At 32.1% G+C, this 16,524-nt stretch overlaps 1 protein-coding gene across 8 annotated transcripts in view; it reads right to left on the reverse strand.

The window, feature by feature from the left end:
• Nucleotides 1-10,558: 10,558 nt before the first annotated feature.
• Nucleotides 10,559-16,524, reverse strand: part of LOC139501892 (lisH domain-containing protein ARMC9-like) — a 38,679-nt gene continuing 32,713 nt past the window's right edge. For 2 of the 8 annotated variants that reach the window (XM_071291168.1, XM_071291169.1), the window contains exons 20-21: nucleotides 15,286-15,497; nucleotides 10,559-11,568 (exon numbers count right to left, since the gene is read on the reverse strand). In XM_071291168.1, coding sequence (XP_071147269.1) covers nucleotides 11,504-11,568; nucleotides 15,286-15,497 — 277 coding nt within the window. In that variant the 3' untranslated portion in view covers nucleotides 10,559-11,503. The other 6 variants (XR_011658684.1, XR_011658686.1, XR_011658687.1 and 3 more) reach the window with 6 other exon arrangements.

Consider the following 16,524-nt stretch of genomic DNA (forward strand, 5'->3'; position numbering starts at 1 on the left):
ATATAATAAGAATATGTAACAGCATAGTTACTGAACTTTCAATGATAATTTGATATGTCGAACAAGATGACTAAGAATAGGCGTTACAAATCAAACTTAATCTCCCATTCTGTCATACTGTGGTAATAATTCTAACAATATAAAAAAGGGGGATGTTAGAAAAGTACACCATTGATTTGCCACTATGCATCATCTACAGTGTTATATAAATAAAGGCAACAGTAGTATACCGCTGTTCAAAACTCATAAATCCATGGACAAAAAAACAAAATCGGGGTAACAAACTAAAACTGAGGGAAACTCATTGAATATAAGACACAACATTAAAATGTTTATATAAAGCCGACGAGGAAAGGCATTACATAGACAACCGAGAACTATGCTTTTATGTATCGTAGGTGGTCGAATGGTCTAGGGCGCTGGACATGCTGTTGACGGTATTGTCAAGATGTTTCTGAAGCAAGGGTTCAATTCCCGTTGAGGTAAGAACACAAATTCTGATGCTTTATTATTTAGAAACTGCTGTTTTATAATATTTTTAAGATGTTTTTCCACCACCCATTTTGATAATCTATAAAGCATTCCAATTCCCACAAGTGATTTTGTAAGATCTACAAAAACAGACATGAAGTTTTTATTTATTCTTACGAACATTAATTTAAAATATAATAAATTAAAATGTTAAGGTTAGACACACGATCTGTCGTTCTATAATTACCTCTTTGACATATTCCCCATTTCCATTCTCAGTTTTATAAGTTATAACGTTTACGCTTTACGTTCCAAATGAAGACTCGTTCGTGTTGTCATAGGTTTGAATCTAAAAAAATGTTTAAAAAATCTAAATTACTCAACGCTTGTCATATATGCAAAAACGAATGGACAAGAACTGTCATATTCCTGACTTGGTACAGGCATTTTTAAATGTAGAAAATGGTGGATTGAACCTGGTTTAAGGTGGCACGGTAGTATTTCCTGGCCCATAAGGGATAATGATAGCCTTTTTAGAATTTTCACCACTTTCTAACACTGCAAAAAATTCTACATTCACAGTTAACTGAAGTACTTTCATTTTACTATTCAGAAATGAATTTGAATATGTATCATGACCGTTTACTTTTTTTGCTATTTTTAAAAACCTAAGGCCACTAGTACTTTTAGGTATTTTATGGTGCAGTGAATACAAAATTAAAAAAAATTCTCAAAAATTCATTTTCATCTGTATGTAAAATTATTTCATATTTTTCTACACCTGATTCATCCCTCAGTTTGGGAAAGTATGTTCAGTTGATACTGTATTTTTTGTCCAATCACACTGTTTAGATACATTTACCTAAGTAGGGTACACAAAAGAGCAACCTAAATTCTGGAATGCAAATACTACCGTGCCACCTTAACCAAGACATAACAAACTTGAAACCAGTCATGACACCTATGATTCATAGACTTCTTACTTTGGAACATATTACAATAAAGAATACTAGTCTGCACTCATTTCTTACAAAAAAAATGAAACATTACATCCCTACCCCATCTGGCAGATTTTCACTTTTTTTTTCATTTTACCATTTTTACTTAAGGAGTGAACAAAACCCAAATATATTATGTTTCAAATCAACACAGAAGTCAAACATGGTGATTCAGGAGGAATTATTGGATTGCCAACTATGTTTATGGTTAATCTGACTAAAAGAAACAGTTTAAGCACCAAATCATGAAAACTGATATTAAAGTCCATTCCACATTTTACAGCATGCCTTATATTACTTTAAACATTTCCAGATTATGAGGGCAATACAACAAGAGTCTTTAGATTGCAGTTAACTATTATTCCATAATCTGTTTGACAATACATGTACTAGAATACATCTCTAAGTTGACTGTTTGTCTATTTCTCATGTATGCATTAAGTTAAATTATGTCCCCTTACATAATCAATTTGCCTTTATTGTGCTTTTCACTGTCAGAAAATATTAACAACTAATGGTATTTGCATGGAAAATGAATAAACCATTTAATCTTGCTGATATAGCATCATAAATACATTCTTTGTCAAAAATAATTTCGAGTTAATGTACAGAAACCCCTATTTCTATCTCTTTTTCAGACCAATATGAGAGATAAATGACTAAGTAAGAACCCCTTCACCACTTACTGGTTCCCCAAAAGCTCCTTCTGGTGTCATTTTACATTAGAACTAAGAATTAAACCTCAAGAAAACTAGTATAGCTGTACTTGTGTTGAAAAAATAAGAAATTATGCAATTTATTTATTTCGGTGAAAATAATAGGATGTACATGCAACCGAAGAATGTCACGTCTCAAATTTCAGTGGTTGCACATGTGTCAGACACTGCGAAATGTTAAAGCGAGCATTTATAATTAAAAATATATTTTGCAAGTTACATAAAAATAATGAAGTTCTACTTTCTAGGTAAATTTTTACATTATTACCTACACATCAGCCAAAATTTGCTGAATCAGCAATTTTTACTCTCAGGGGTGGAATTTAAGGCTTGTTTTTATCATAGTTGCCCTTAATCAACTTTTTATTGATAAACTTACAAATTGCATGGGAAAAAAAGTTCCTTTATTGATTTAGTGTAAAAATATATATCCCCCTTAAGGTGGCACGGTAGTATTTCCTGGCCCATAAGGGATAATGATAGCCTTTTTAGAATTTTCACCACTTTCTAACACTGCAAAAAATTCTACATTCACAGTTAACTGAAGTACTTTCATTTTACTATTCAGAAATGAATTTGAATATGTATCATGACCGTTTACTTTTTTTGCTATTTTTAAAAACCTAAGGCCACTAGTACTTTTAGGTATTTTATGGTGCAGTGAATACAAAATTAAAAAAAATTCTCAAAAATTCATTTTCATCTGTTACTTAGTGTATGTAAAATTATTTCATATTTTTCTACACCTGATTCATCCCTCAGTTTGGGAAAGTATGTTCAGTTGATACTGTATTTTTTGTCCAATCACACTGTTTAGATACATTTACCTAAGTAGGGTACACAAAAGAGCAACCTAAATTCTGGAATGCAAATACTACCGTGCCACCTTAATAGCGCTAACCCTCTCACTTTGATGACAGTCTCATCAAATTCCGTTATACTTACATTGATGCGTTAACTAAACAGACACAATAAATAAAATAGTCAAAATATGGGTACATCAGTCATCATCGTATAACAATTTTAAAAGGAACAATTTAACAGAACACAAAAACATCTATCCACAAACACATTCATTGATTTGTGTGTCTGGCGTCAGAAAATTTTATACGTCACATAGATTTGTCGTTCAATGTGCATACAAACTATTTTAAAATTTACATAGGCAATGTTAGCATACAAATGACTTGAATTCACAATATTGCGTGATTTGAGCACACGCACTATTATTGTTGTATCAAGCAGGTGTTTAAATTATCTAAACAATCAGGTTAAATTCAGTGTATTTTCGTTATGAAAGTACATACACATATGATTTATATTTTTACAATTATCATAATGTTAAGATTTTTATTGTGAATATATTCCAAAGCCATTTTGTTAATTATTGTAACAGTCTAGCTTATGCAGAGTAAATAATATATACATCTTATAAAAGTTTCATGTCAAGTTTACTGACCTCATAATAAACTGTTATAAATCATAGTTCTAGCGTACTGTTTTCTCGGTTGAACCCAAGATCTGATACATCGTCAGACAGACACACTTCTCTAAAACGAAATGAAGAAGTTTAAAAAGTAAAATAACAAAAATACCAAACTGTTAGGAATATTCAAAACGGAAAGTCCGCAGTCAAATGGTAAAATCAAAAGCTCAATAACATCAAACGAATGGACATCAACTGTCATATTCCATTATATTGACAACGATTTCTGAAAATATCAAACAGCCATTTCTATAGAAATATGCTATTTTGACTGCTTGAATTAAGCTAGCAAAATAGCCACTGCCTACATAAAAATGGGAGGATGAAGGACAAAATTATGTTAACTTGTTGAGCTAATCTTTACAATATAAATAAAAAATATTCGGTAAAAAGTAAAATAACAAAAATTCCGAACTCTTTGGAAAATTCTAAACAGAAAGTCCCTAAGCAAATGACAAAATCGAAGGCTCAAACACACCAACTGAATGGATAACAAATGTTATATGCTTGAATTGGTACAGGCATTTTCTTAAGTATAGAATGGTGAATTAAACCTGGTTTTATAGCTGGCTTAACGTCTCACTTGTATGACAGTCGCATACAATTTCATGATATTGACCACAATGTGCGAACAAAACACACAGAAATAAAAGGTAAAAATGTCGAAAAAATGGGTACAGCAGACAACATTGTGTTATAATCTTAATTATCAATAATATAAATAAAGAAATATTCGCTTGACCAAATAGGTACCAAATAGGTCAAATTTACGAAATTTTCTGTCCAGGTAGAACATTTCATTGACCGTTGCAAACGACTCAAATTTCCATTTTACACCCTCCAATTTAAGAATCGAATAAGGCTTGCATCAGTGTATTTATATCAATAATGTGGTCATTTTTCCTGTTTACAAAACTTTGAATTTTTCGAGAAAAAAAACTAAGGATTTTCTTATCCCAAGCATAGATTACCTTAGCCGTATTTGGCACAAATTTTTGGATCCCAATGCTCTTCAACTTTGTACTCATATTTTGATATAAGCGTCACTGATGAGTCTTATGTAGACGAAACGCGCGTCTGGTGTATTAAATTATAATCCTGGTACCTTTGATAACTATTTAAATAGACTTTTTACCTTTATTTTTAACATTTTTACCTAATGTGTTTGTTTCGTTCACGCATCATTATCAATATTATTTAAATGTATGCGACTGTCGTACAAATGAGAGCTTGAGCGCTATTCAACCAGGTTCAATACACCATTTTCTACATTTGAAAACGCCTGGAGCAAGTCAGGAATATGACAGTTGTTGTCCTTTCTTTTTTGATGTGTTTTGTCATTTGATTTTGCCATGTAATTAGGGACTTTCCGATTTAATTTTCCTTTGAGTTCAGTAATTTTGTGATTTTACTTTTTATACTTTTTCATTAAATCTCCATCAGGGTATTTATACTAAAAACATGCTTTAAAAAATAGTTTTCTCTACACTTCCGTGAAACGTATCATTTGATTTATTATGTGATTTTTGTATTTTTCTGAATACCCCTTCGCCCTCGATTCGACTAGTCTGCATATTACGTGACAAACTAGCCGTTCGAAAGTGTTAAGAGGTCACACTGGGTAAACCTATACGAAATGCATGTACCAAAGTGGCATGGTAATTGCTGAACAAGGTGTGTTTACTTGCATATTCCTTATTTTTTTATTTATGTTCAATATTCTTCATAACTGTAACTGTTAGCTGTTATAATGGTAATTAATAAATTATGGTCGAGTTTTACTGTAGGTATTGCTGTGTGTTTGTTTCTTCTTCATTAGCTAGAAGTACAGGGGAGGACTTGGGTCTCAAAAAACATGTTAGACCCTGCTGTATTTTTGCGCCTGTCACAAGTCAGGAGCCTCTGGCCTTTATTAGTCTTGTATTATTTTTAAATTTATAGATATAGGAAGATGTGGTGTGAGTGCCAATGAGACAACTCTCCATACAAATAACAATTTAAAAAGTAAACCATTATAGGTTAAAGTACGGCCTTCAACACGGAGCCTTGGCTCACACCGAACAACAAGCTATAAAGGGCCCCAAAATTACTAGTGTAAAACCATTCAAACGGGAAAACCAACGGTCTAATCTATACAAACAAAACGAGAAACGAGAAACACGTATATATTACATAAACAAACGACAACTACTGTACATCAGATTCCTGACTTAGGACAGGTGCAAACATTGGCAGCGGGATTAATAAAGGCAACAGTAGTATACCGCTGTTCAAAACTCATAAATCCATGGACAAAAAACAAAATCGGGATAACAAACTAAAACCGAGGGAAACGCATTAAATATAAGAGGAGAACAACGACATAACACTAAAATGTAACACATATAGACAAAATCCCACGAGAATAACAAATATAACATATATATATAACATCAAAACCAAATACATGAATTTGGGATAGACAAGTACCGTGACACGTCTTATCGCAATGTGAATTTACACTCAAAAATAAGAGAAAACAAACGACACAACGTTATAATGTAATACACACAGAAACGAACTATAATATAACAATGACCATATTCCTGACTTGGTACAGGGCATTTTTAAAGGAAAAAATGGTGGGTTGAACCTGGTTTTGTGGCATGCCAAACCTCGCACTTTTATGGCCATGTGAAATATAACATCAAAATGACAACACAGGACTACAATATAAATAAATTGGAGAACACAATTGACAAAGAATCACACGAACAACAGCCAACAAAAGGCAACAAGTTCAAAATTTTAATACGCCAGAAGTGTATTTTGTCCACACAAGACCTATGTGTGACGCACAGATACAAAAGTTTGAAAGCCGAAACGAGTACAAAGTTGAACAGCATCGAGGACCAAAAGATCAAAAAGGTTGTGCCAAAAACGGCAAGGGTTTTCTGTTAAGTTACCAGAAAATCCCTATAATTTAGAGTAATTTATACTTTTGCAAACAGTAAATTTAATAAAATGAATATTCAAAAGATGTACATGATAAAGCTGAAGTATTAACTAATTACAGGAAACAATTGAAATACATTTACATAACCAGACAACGTTTAATGGATCCAAACCTTCTCCCTTTTTCTGAAACAATAGCATAACATCACAACAGAGACATACGATAAAATATCAATTGGCAGACTTAACTCAATCAAAAAACGTATGATTAAACAATGAAGTTCATTTATATATTTCAGAGTTTAGTATGAAGTCCATTATCACTTTTTTTTAGGGGCCAGCTGAAGCACACCTCCAGGTGCAGGATTTTCTCGTTGTATTGAAGACCAATTAGTGGCCTTTGGCTATTTTCTGCTCTTTGGACAGGTTGTTGTTTCTTTGACACATTACCCATTTCCTTTCTCAATTTTATATACACCTAACAATCCTTCAAGACAATAATATAGTTGACCTATCACTTATAGTTTAAGGATAACAGACCAAAATGCAAAAACATAACCCTTAGCAAATGAGATCACAGTCAAATACAACCTGAGTGACTGTACATCATTATATATTTCGATACACCAAATATAGTTCACCAATTGCATATAGTAATAGAAAATTAGACAAAAACTTAACTACAGGCTCTAAAGAGCCTGTGTCGCTCACCTTGGTCTCTGTGAATATTAATCATAGCAAAAGATGGATTCATGACAAAATTGTTTTATGGTGATGTGTTTGTAGATCTTACTTTACTAAACATTCTTGCTGCTTACAATTATCTCTATCTATAATAAACTTGGCCAAGTAGTTTCAGTGGAAAATGTTAGTGAAAATTTACAAATTTTATGAAAATTGTTAAAAATTGACTATAAAGGGCAATAACTCCTTAGGGTGTCAATTGACCATTTCGGTCGTGTTGACTTATTTGTAAATATTACTTGCTGAACATTATTGCTGTTTACAGTTTATCTTTATCTATAATAATATTCAGGATAATAACCAAAAACGGAAAAATTTCCTTAAAATTACCAATGTAGGGGCATCAACCCAACAACAAGTTGTCCGATTCATCTGAAAATTACAGGGTAGATAGATCTTGACCTGATGAACAATTTTACCCGGGACAGATTTGCTCTAAATGCTTTGGTTTTAGAGTTATAAGCCAAAATATACATTTTACCCCTATGTTCTATTTTTAGCCGTGGCGGCCATCTTGGTTAGATGGCTTGGTCATCGGACACATTTTTAAAACAAAATACCCCAAAGATGATTGTGGCCAAGTTTGGATGAATTTGGCCCAGTAGTTTCAGAGGAGAAGATTTTTGTAAAATATTACTAAGATTTACGAAAAATGGTTAAAAATTTACTATAAAGGGCAATAACTCCTAAAGGGGTCAACTGACCATTTCGGTCATCTTGACTTATTTGTAAATCTTACTTTGCTGAACATTATTGCTGTTCACAGTTTATCTCTATCTATAATAATATTCAAGATAATAACCAAAAACAGTAAAATTTCCTTAAAATTACCAATTTAGGGGCAGCAACCCAACAACAGGTTGTCCGATTCATCTGAAAATTTAAGGCAGATAGATCTTGACCTGATAAACATTTTACTCCCTTGTCAGATTTTCTCTAAATGTTTTGGTTTTTGAGTTATAAGCCAAAAACTGATTTTTACCCCTATGTTCTATTTTTAGCCGTGGCAGCCATCTTGGTTTGTTGACCGGGTCAAGCCACACATTTTTTAAACAAGATACCCCAAAGATGATTGTGGCCAAGTTTGGATTAATTTGGCCCAGTAGTTTCAGAGGAGAAGATTTTTGTAAAAGATTACTAAGATTTATGAAAAATGGTTAAAAATTTACTATAAAGGGCAATAACTCCTAAAGGGGTCAACTGACCATTTCGGTCATGTTGACTTATTTGTAAATCTACCTTTGCTGAACATTATTGCTGTTTACAGTTTATCTCTGTCTATAATAATATTCAAGATAATAACCAAAAACAGTAAAATTTCCTCAAAATTACCAATTCAGGGGCAGCAACCCAACAACGGGTTGACCGATTCATCTGAAAATTTCACAGCAGATAGATCTTGACCTGATAAACATTTTTACCCCCATGTCAGATTTCCTCTCAATGCTTTGGATTTTGAGTTATAAGCCAAAAACTGCATTTTACCCCTATGTTCTATTTTTAGCCGTGGCAGCCATCTTGGTTGGTTGACCGGGTCACGCCACACATATTTTAAACTAGATACCCCAAAGATGATTGTGGCCAAGTTTGGATTAATTTGGCCCAGTAGTTTCAGAGGAGAAGATTTTTGTAAAAGCTAACGACGACGGACGATGACAACGCATGCCGGACGCCAAGTGATGAGAAAAGCTCACTTGGCCTTATAGGCCACGTGAGCTAAAAACTTAACTTTGACCACTGAACCATGAAAGTGAGGTCAAAGTCAGATGACAGCTGCCAGTTGGACATGTACACTTTACAATCATTCCATACACCAAATATAGAAAATTATTGCTTATAATATCTGATATAAGGAATTGACCACGTAAACTTAACCTTGTTCACTGATCCATGAAATGAAATCGAGGTCAAATGAAAACTGTCCGACGAGCATGAGGACATTTCAAGGTACTCACATACAAAATATCATTATCCTATTACTCATTACAAGAATGAAATTAACATTACAAAAAAAGTTTTTAAAAAAGTTAACTTTTTTTCAAGCAGTCACTGCACCATGAACATGAGGATAAGGACAGTAGACATAGAAACTTCGTAAAATAAGGCATCTATATACAAAGTAAGAATCATCCAGGTCTTACACCTTTTGAAATATAAAGTTTCTAAGAAGTTAGCTAACCGCAGCAGCCGTTGCTGGTTCACTATCCCTTTGTCAAGCTTTCTGGAACAGAAGTTGCAGGCTTTGCACCCTGTTTTGTAGGTCCAATTTTCGATAACAAAACCGCTATACAAGCCTTTATTTGGTATCTATTACAGTTACAAGTAGACTTGCTACAATTCCCTTTCTAATATTTCTCTCTTACTAATTTATATGTTTACTGATAAGTGCCAGCCTACTGATTGCCCTTGGAGAAAGCCTTCCTCCTGCAGATGTCAGTATAATTGTAATCTCCTAGTTATAGCAGTAAAATTATTAAAGGGGCAAAATTGAAAAAATAATAATAATTAGGAAGGGACATGTAGCAAGTCTAAGTTACAAGATAAAAGGCAAAAAAGGATGAAAGGAGTAGGTCCAGTAAGGGCCGATTTTGGCCTCAAATTTCAGGTTCATCTGACGAAGATTTTTGACACTTTTTAAACACTAAAGTGTCTATTTTAGTTGACCCAATTAGTTTATGTGAAAGATTCTAACCGATTTACTCATTAAAAACGCTCCGTTTCAAGTTTATATATGAAAAATCTATCAAATATGCAAAAAAATCACTTTTTAGATACTTTTTGTTAAAAATGAAAGTGGCCGCATCCGTTTTCATCCTTAACATTTATAAATGTTAGGTATAATCATTGAATACAACTTACATTTCAATATTAAGAATAAACACCAATGCGGCCACTTTCATTTAAGATGGAAACCGTCTAAAATTTAACTAAAATGCTAAATTTGTGAGGATTTCAGTAATTTAGTATGGCTTAATGATGCAAGTACCCGATATATGTGCATTGTATTGTCAAAAACAGCCCATATTTATGTAGCATTCTTTCCAATAGCTAACTAAAAGTTTACATTTTAACAATTTTGTAAAAAGGGGTCTTACTGGACCTTCTCCTTTGTCATAAATGGTTTTAACTCAATCAAAAACTGTCCGTTAAAAATGCCCCTTTTTTCCATAAAAAGGAGGAATGTTTTGGGTGTAAAGAAAAGACACATAAAAAAGTTACTCTTTTATTTGAAAATTAAAGAATTAAAATGTCCTCTTGAAATAAAGAAGGTTAGCAAAATTTCAAAGATCAAATTTAAGTTATTTCAAACCAATTTATGTTAATACAATATGTATAACATACCAAATACAAAATGTAACAATACAAATGTAAATAAAGGCAACAGTAGTATACGGTACCGCTGTTCAAAACTCTGAAATTCCAATTTTATCATAACAAAGAGCTCAAAAATACGATTTCAAAACAAGATAAACTTAACAATATTGTGAGTACAGGAAGTACTCATATGAAATGCTTTGATTCTAACAAATATAAGTACAGTACAACCTGACTTTTGTAACAATGAAAAGATACAGTACAACCTGACTTTTGTAACTATGAACAGGTACAGTGCAACCTTACTTTTATAACTATGAATAAGTACAGTACAACCTTACTTTTATAACTATGAACAGGTACAGTACAACCTTACTTTTATAACTATGAATAAGTACAGTACAACCTAGTACAAACTAACTTTCATAACTATGAATAAGTACAGTACAACCTTACTTTTATAACTAAGAATAAGTACAGTACAACCTTACTTTTATAACTATGAAAGTACAGTTCAACCTCTCTTTTATAACTATGAACCGGTACAGTACAATCTGACTTTTATAACTATGAACAAGTACAGTAAACCTAACTTTTATAACTATGAACAGGTACAGTACAACCTTACATTCATAACTATGAACAAGTACAGTACAACCTGACTTTTATAACTATGAACAAATGTAAACAGTTGAAACATATTTTGGGAAGAATAAATGCACATATTTCAAAATTACTGCAATAAAAATTCATTAAAACATTTATAAATAGCACTAAAATATAACTAAGGCATATAAAACTGGAATGTTCTATGAACTACCACAAGTAATCTCCCTTGTCTATGCATCCTGGTTATGTGTGCTTCCTGTAGAGAGCTTCCTTGATCCACCAGAAATAGATCCACCTAAAGTATATAAAAAATATATTCATCAATAACTAGTATTTATAGAATAACTAAACAAAGCATTCAAATATAGGAAGATTTCAACATAAACAACATATTTATTCTTGATTTCTCAATTTGAATATCTTTCCATATTTGAAACTTTTTATTAGTTAAACTTTGTATTGCATTAACATTTAAAGTTCATAGGAATTATATACTGTCTTGCAAAGGAGAAAGCAAACTTGTTTTCCTTATGGTATGATATCAACCATATCTCTTTAGGAGATCATCATTCTTTTATTGGTGTATAACCCAAATCTTTTCATATTTTACAGCTTTTCTATAAAAGCATGCAAAGCAACCCTTTGGTCAATTTGCTTATTATGTTTATTTGGGTGTTTGTAAACAACAAGTTAGTAGTCTGTTTCAGTCGGTTTACAATATACTGGAATTTGATTGGACAATAAACATTAACTTGTAAATCAATTTGTATCGTCCAATCAAATACCAGTATATATTATACTACGCCTTCCTATTGGGCCATTCCAGTTAATATCTGATAAAGGGGGATGGATGGTCCTTTCTGAGGGGTTTAAAATTTATACATCTTAGGGGTGAAATTTTGGGTTTTTTCATCTGACAGGTACACTTATACGCAAAAATTTCTGAGGGTCTTGCAGCAGTAAATAATTAAAAATAATTATATCTTAGGGGTTTCAAAAAATACATGTTTTAGATCTTAGGGGTGCTTTGGAATGTAGACAGTTTCGTATCATGCATTATCTGGTATTGTATTAAAAATTCTGATGGGTACAATCCTTGCAGTAAAAAATTCTGATAGGTCAATTTTCCCCATGAAAGCCCATCCACCCAATATGAACAGAAACTCTACATCTGATAGGTCTTAATTTATAGATCTGATAGGTAGTTTTTCATGATGTTTTTTTCTGATAGGTATGAAAAAAAATCTCCTCATCCATCCCCACCTGTCAGAAATTAACTGGAATGGCCCATTGTTTGCAAACATCCAAGCAAACATAGCAAGCAAGTTGATCAAAGTTTTGTTTTGCGTGCTTTTATAGAACAGCTGTAATATATTCTCTGTGATTGTCTGTGAATGTTTATACGTGCTTGCTCAGAAATGTGCTAATGTTCTCTTATTTTGATATCATTATTTCCATTTTATGTAATTGATCCCATGTATATTTTATACCCAGTTGATTTTGTATTTTTCTAAATCCTCTAGTTGTCATTGGTGAATTTTGGTCGTCAATTAGTCACACCCACAGTACCTGCTACTTTTCCCTGATTAGTAAACTTTAAGTAAGGAACTTCTATGTAAAGTTTTCATAGAAAACATAGAAAAGTAACTTCTACAAATAGGAACAGAATCAGCCCACATAAAAATAATGCATGAATACTGAATGCATGTAGAAAATAAAGCTGAACTCAACTGTAAATGCATTGTATATTAAAGAAATCTTTCTGTATTAAAGGGGCCTGCTTATAGATTATAATCAATTTGAAATGTTGGTTTAATTGATGTGCTCTGATTATTTTGTTGCATGTAGTAATTATTATTAGTTTTTAAACATTTATTTATAGATAATATAATGTGAAGTTAAAACAAAGAAGGTTTGGAATGCAGTAATCACATATTCAATACCTTGCATTTTAGGTCTAGCATACTGTGATGTTATTCCTGACAAACATATCTTTTGGTCTGCTATTTGTCTTAGATTAATAAAATATTGTGTTTCTGATATACAAGTGAAGACAAAAACAAGTAAATAGTAATCATTCAAAAAATTTAAAAAAAAAGAACAACTTCAAAATTATAAACCAAAAATTAAAAGTGAACTTTAAACTGTTACACTGAGCACCATTCTATTCAGTTTTACCTTAAACTAACTGAAAAAAGTTAAAGATGTGATTTCTAATGCTGACTTATTTTGTTTCAATGCTGGTAAATGTAAAAGATGATATTTTGCCAGGGGATGAGTTAAAAAGGGTTATGAAACAAAATAGGTTTCAAAATAGTGTCTTTTCACCTTTTTATTATTATAAAGAACTTTTGGCAGTTTCGTTTTGTAACTAAAAAGATAAACATCTATTATTTGGGATGTTTTTAAGTTTGGTTTGTAAATAAATTTTGGAAATGTTACCCATGATGCATTATCTTATTATTTTTTATAAAATTTTGAAGAGGAAAAAAGGTCTCTTAACAAAATGATGCTCAATATTAATAGATATTACCTAAGAAGTGATAGGATTAAAACACCATATACATAAACCTACAACACACTTACCAACATTACGGTCCTGACAAATAAATACACTAGTTAGGCAATAACAAAAACTTATCAAAATTAAGGTCTGACAAATAAATACACCAGTTAGGCAAAAAACAAAAACTTATCAAAATTAGGGTCTGACAAATAAATACACCAGTTAGGCAAAAAACAAAAAACTTATCAAAATTAGGGTCTGACAAATAAATACACTAGTTAGGCAATAACAACAACTTCTTAAAATTAGGACCTCACAAATAAATACACCAGTTAGACAATAATAAAAACTTCTTAAAATTAGGGACCTGAAAAATAAATACACCAGGTAGGCAATAATAAAAAATTATTACAATAAGGACCTGACAAATAAATACACCAGTTAGGCAATTACAAAAACTTATTAAAATTACGATCCTGACAAATAAATTCCCCAGATAGGCAATTACAAGAACTTATTAAAGTTTGGGCCTAACAAAATGAATAGACCAGTACAACTGTCAATGTATATTTGTCTAACATAAGTTCCCCTGGAAAATTTGTTATAAATAGGAACAAACATTCAATAACCTTTAATCTGTACTGTAATATTAATCAAGTTGCTCATCCTAACTTTTTTTAACTCAAAACTCCTGTCCTGCCTTTTTTTTTTTTTTTTACAAATTTCATCCTACCCCCAATTAAAAAGAAATTAATTATAATTTTGTAAATTTTATGTAAAGTTGCATCCTTCTATGAGAAAAAAAGACAGCATTTTGATTGTAAATTGACACATGCTTGAATTTTAACTCAAACTAAAGTATAGTGAGAAATCAAAAATAAATTAAAGCAAGAAAAAAATATTCATAGGATAAAAGTATATATACAGTAAAGGCTTTATAAAACAAACCCATATGGTATGACAATTTTCTATGTGCTAAACTAGAGTTCAGAAACTAACAAAGATTAGGTTGCCCATGATGTTCACTGAATGATCTATATTCATCAGTTTAACAAAGTTAACAAATGAAAGGAACTATCTTAGACTTGTTTCAAAGAGGTCTGATTGTGACTTGTTTCCAGGTTTCAAAGGGTCTGATTGTGACTTGTTTCCAGGTTTCAAAGGGTCTGATTGTGACTTGTTTCCAGGTTTCAAAGGGTCTGGTTGTGACTTGTTTCCAGGTTTCAAAGGGTCTGATTGTGACTTGTTTCCAGGTTTCAAAGGGTCTGATTGTGACTTGTTTCCAGGTTTCAAAGGGTCTGATTGTGACTTGTTTCCAGGTTTCAAAGGGTCTGATTGTGACTTGTTCAAAGTTTTCACAGGGAGAGATATAAGCTTGTTTCCAATATACAAAAGGGTTAAATTGAAAACTGGTTTGAATATTTATAATGGCTGATTGTGACTGGTTTCCAGTTAACAAAGGGTCTGATTTTGATAGGTTTCTCTGTATTTATGTAATTTCCTTACCAGACTTTCCAGCAGAACTTGGTCTTGGTCCAGACTCTGAGAATTGTGGTTGTGGAGGTAGACTACCAACTGACCCTCTACTGGTGGGCCTCCTTGAACTATCTGGGGTCCTCAGATGTGGTGTTCCTGGATTAGATGGTGTACCTTCCCTTCCATGTGGAGTTCTAAGTATCCTTGGCTTAGATCCAAAGGCTTGTTTGTATTCTGGGAGTCTAAAAAGAGATAAATCAATGTACAAAACTTTGAAAATAAATAAATAACATTTACCAAGTGAAAAAACAAATTGATGCATGAAAGTGGAGAATACCATATCCTTCACTGGTCTTTAATATAGACCTTATTGCTATCCCACATGTCCCAAGAATATGCACCTCTTGAACTGTTGACGTCAAACAACAATCACTTTTCCATTGTGGCGTCATATGTTTTTATTAAGAGGTCAAAACTTTACAGGAACCTTTGTGATGTCCAGTAATGGCGGACAAATGTTGATAAGGTGTATTGATATCTGTATTGATTATTAACAGTTGACAATTATACTAAATGTCAGAATGCACTTTAATAGATATTAGAAGATGTGTTATGAGTGCAAAGAGACAACTTTCCATCCAAGTCACAATTTGTAAAAGTAAATCATTATACTGTGGATTCATTATTATTCGTTGGATATCAATTTTCGTGGAACTATGAAATTTTAAAATGTTCAACAAATACAAAAAATTTTAAATACTTGAATGCAGACTTCAACAAAACCATGAAATTAAATATCCATGAACATGTAAGTTTCTTTAATCCATGAAAATTGGTACCCACGAAAATAAATGAAACCACAGTAAGTCAAAGTCCAGTCTTCATCCTTTATATATATTTTTTTAAGTCCTTTGAATGACCAGAGGAATTAAAAGCAATATTCATAAATTCAAAGATAAGGAAAACATAGATGACTTTCCAATTTTTATTTTATGAATTAACTACCCCATTGACCATGGGTCATACAGGAAAACATGTCATAGGATATTGTGACATGAAGATATTTGCTTTGTGACAGAAATAAGAATGTGTCCATAGTACACGAATGCCCCACTGGCACTATCATTTTCTATGTTCAGTGGACCTTAGAAATGGGGTCAAAACTGTAATTTGACATTAAAATTAGACAGATCATATCATAGGGAACATGTGTACTAAGTTTCAAGTTGATTGGATTTCAACTTCATCAAAAACTACCTTGACCAAAAA

This window comes from Mytilus edulis, chromosome 13 (genome assembly GCF_963676685.1).
Source record: "Mytilus edulis chromosome 13, xbMytEdul2.2, whole genome shotgun sequence".
In the NCBI taxonomy this organism is placed as follows: Eukaryota; Metazoa; Mollusca; class Bivalvia; order Mytilida; family Mytilidae; genus Mytilus; species Mytilus edulis.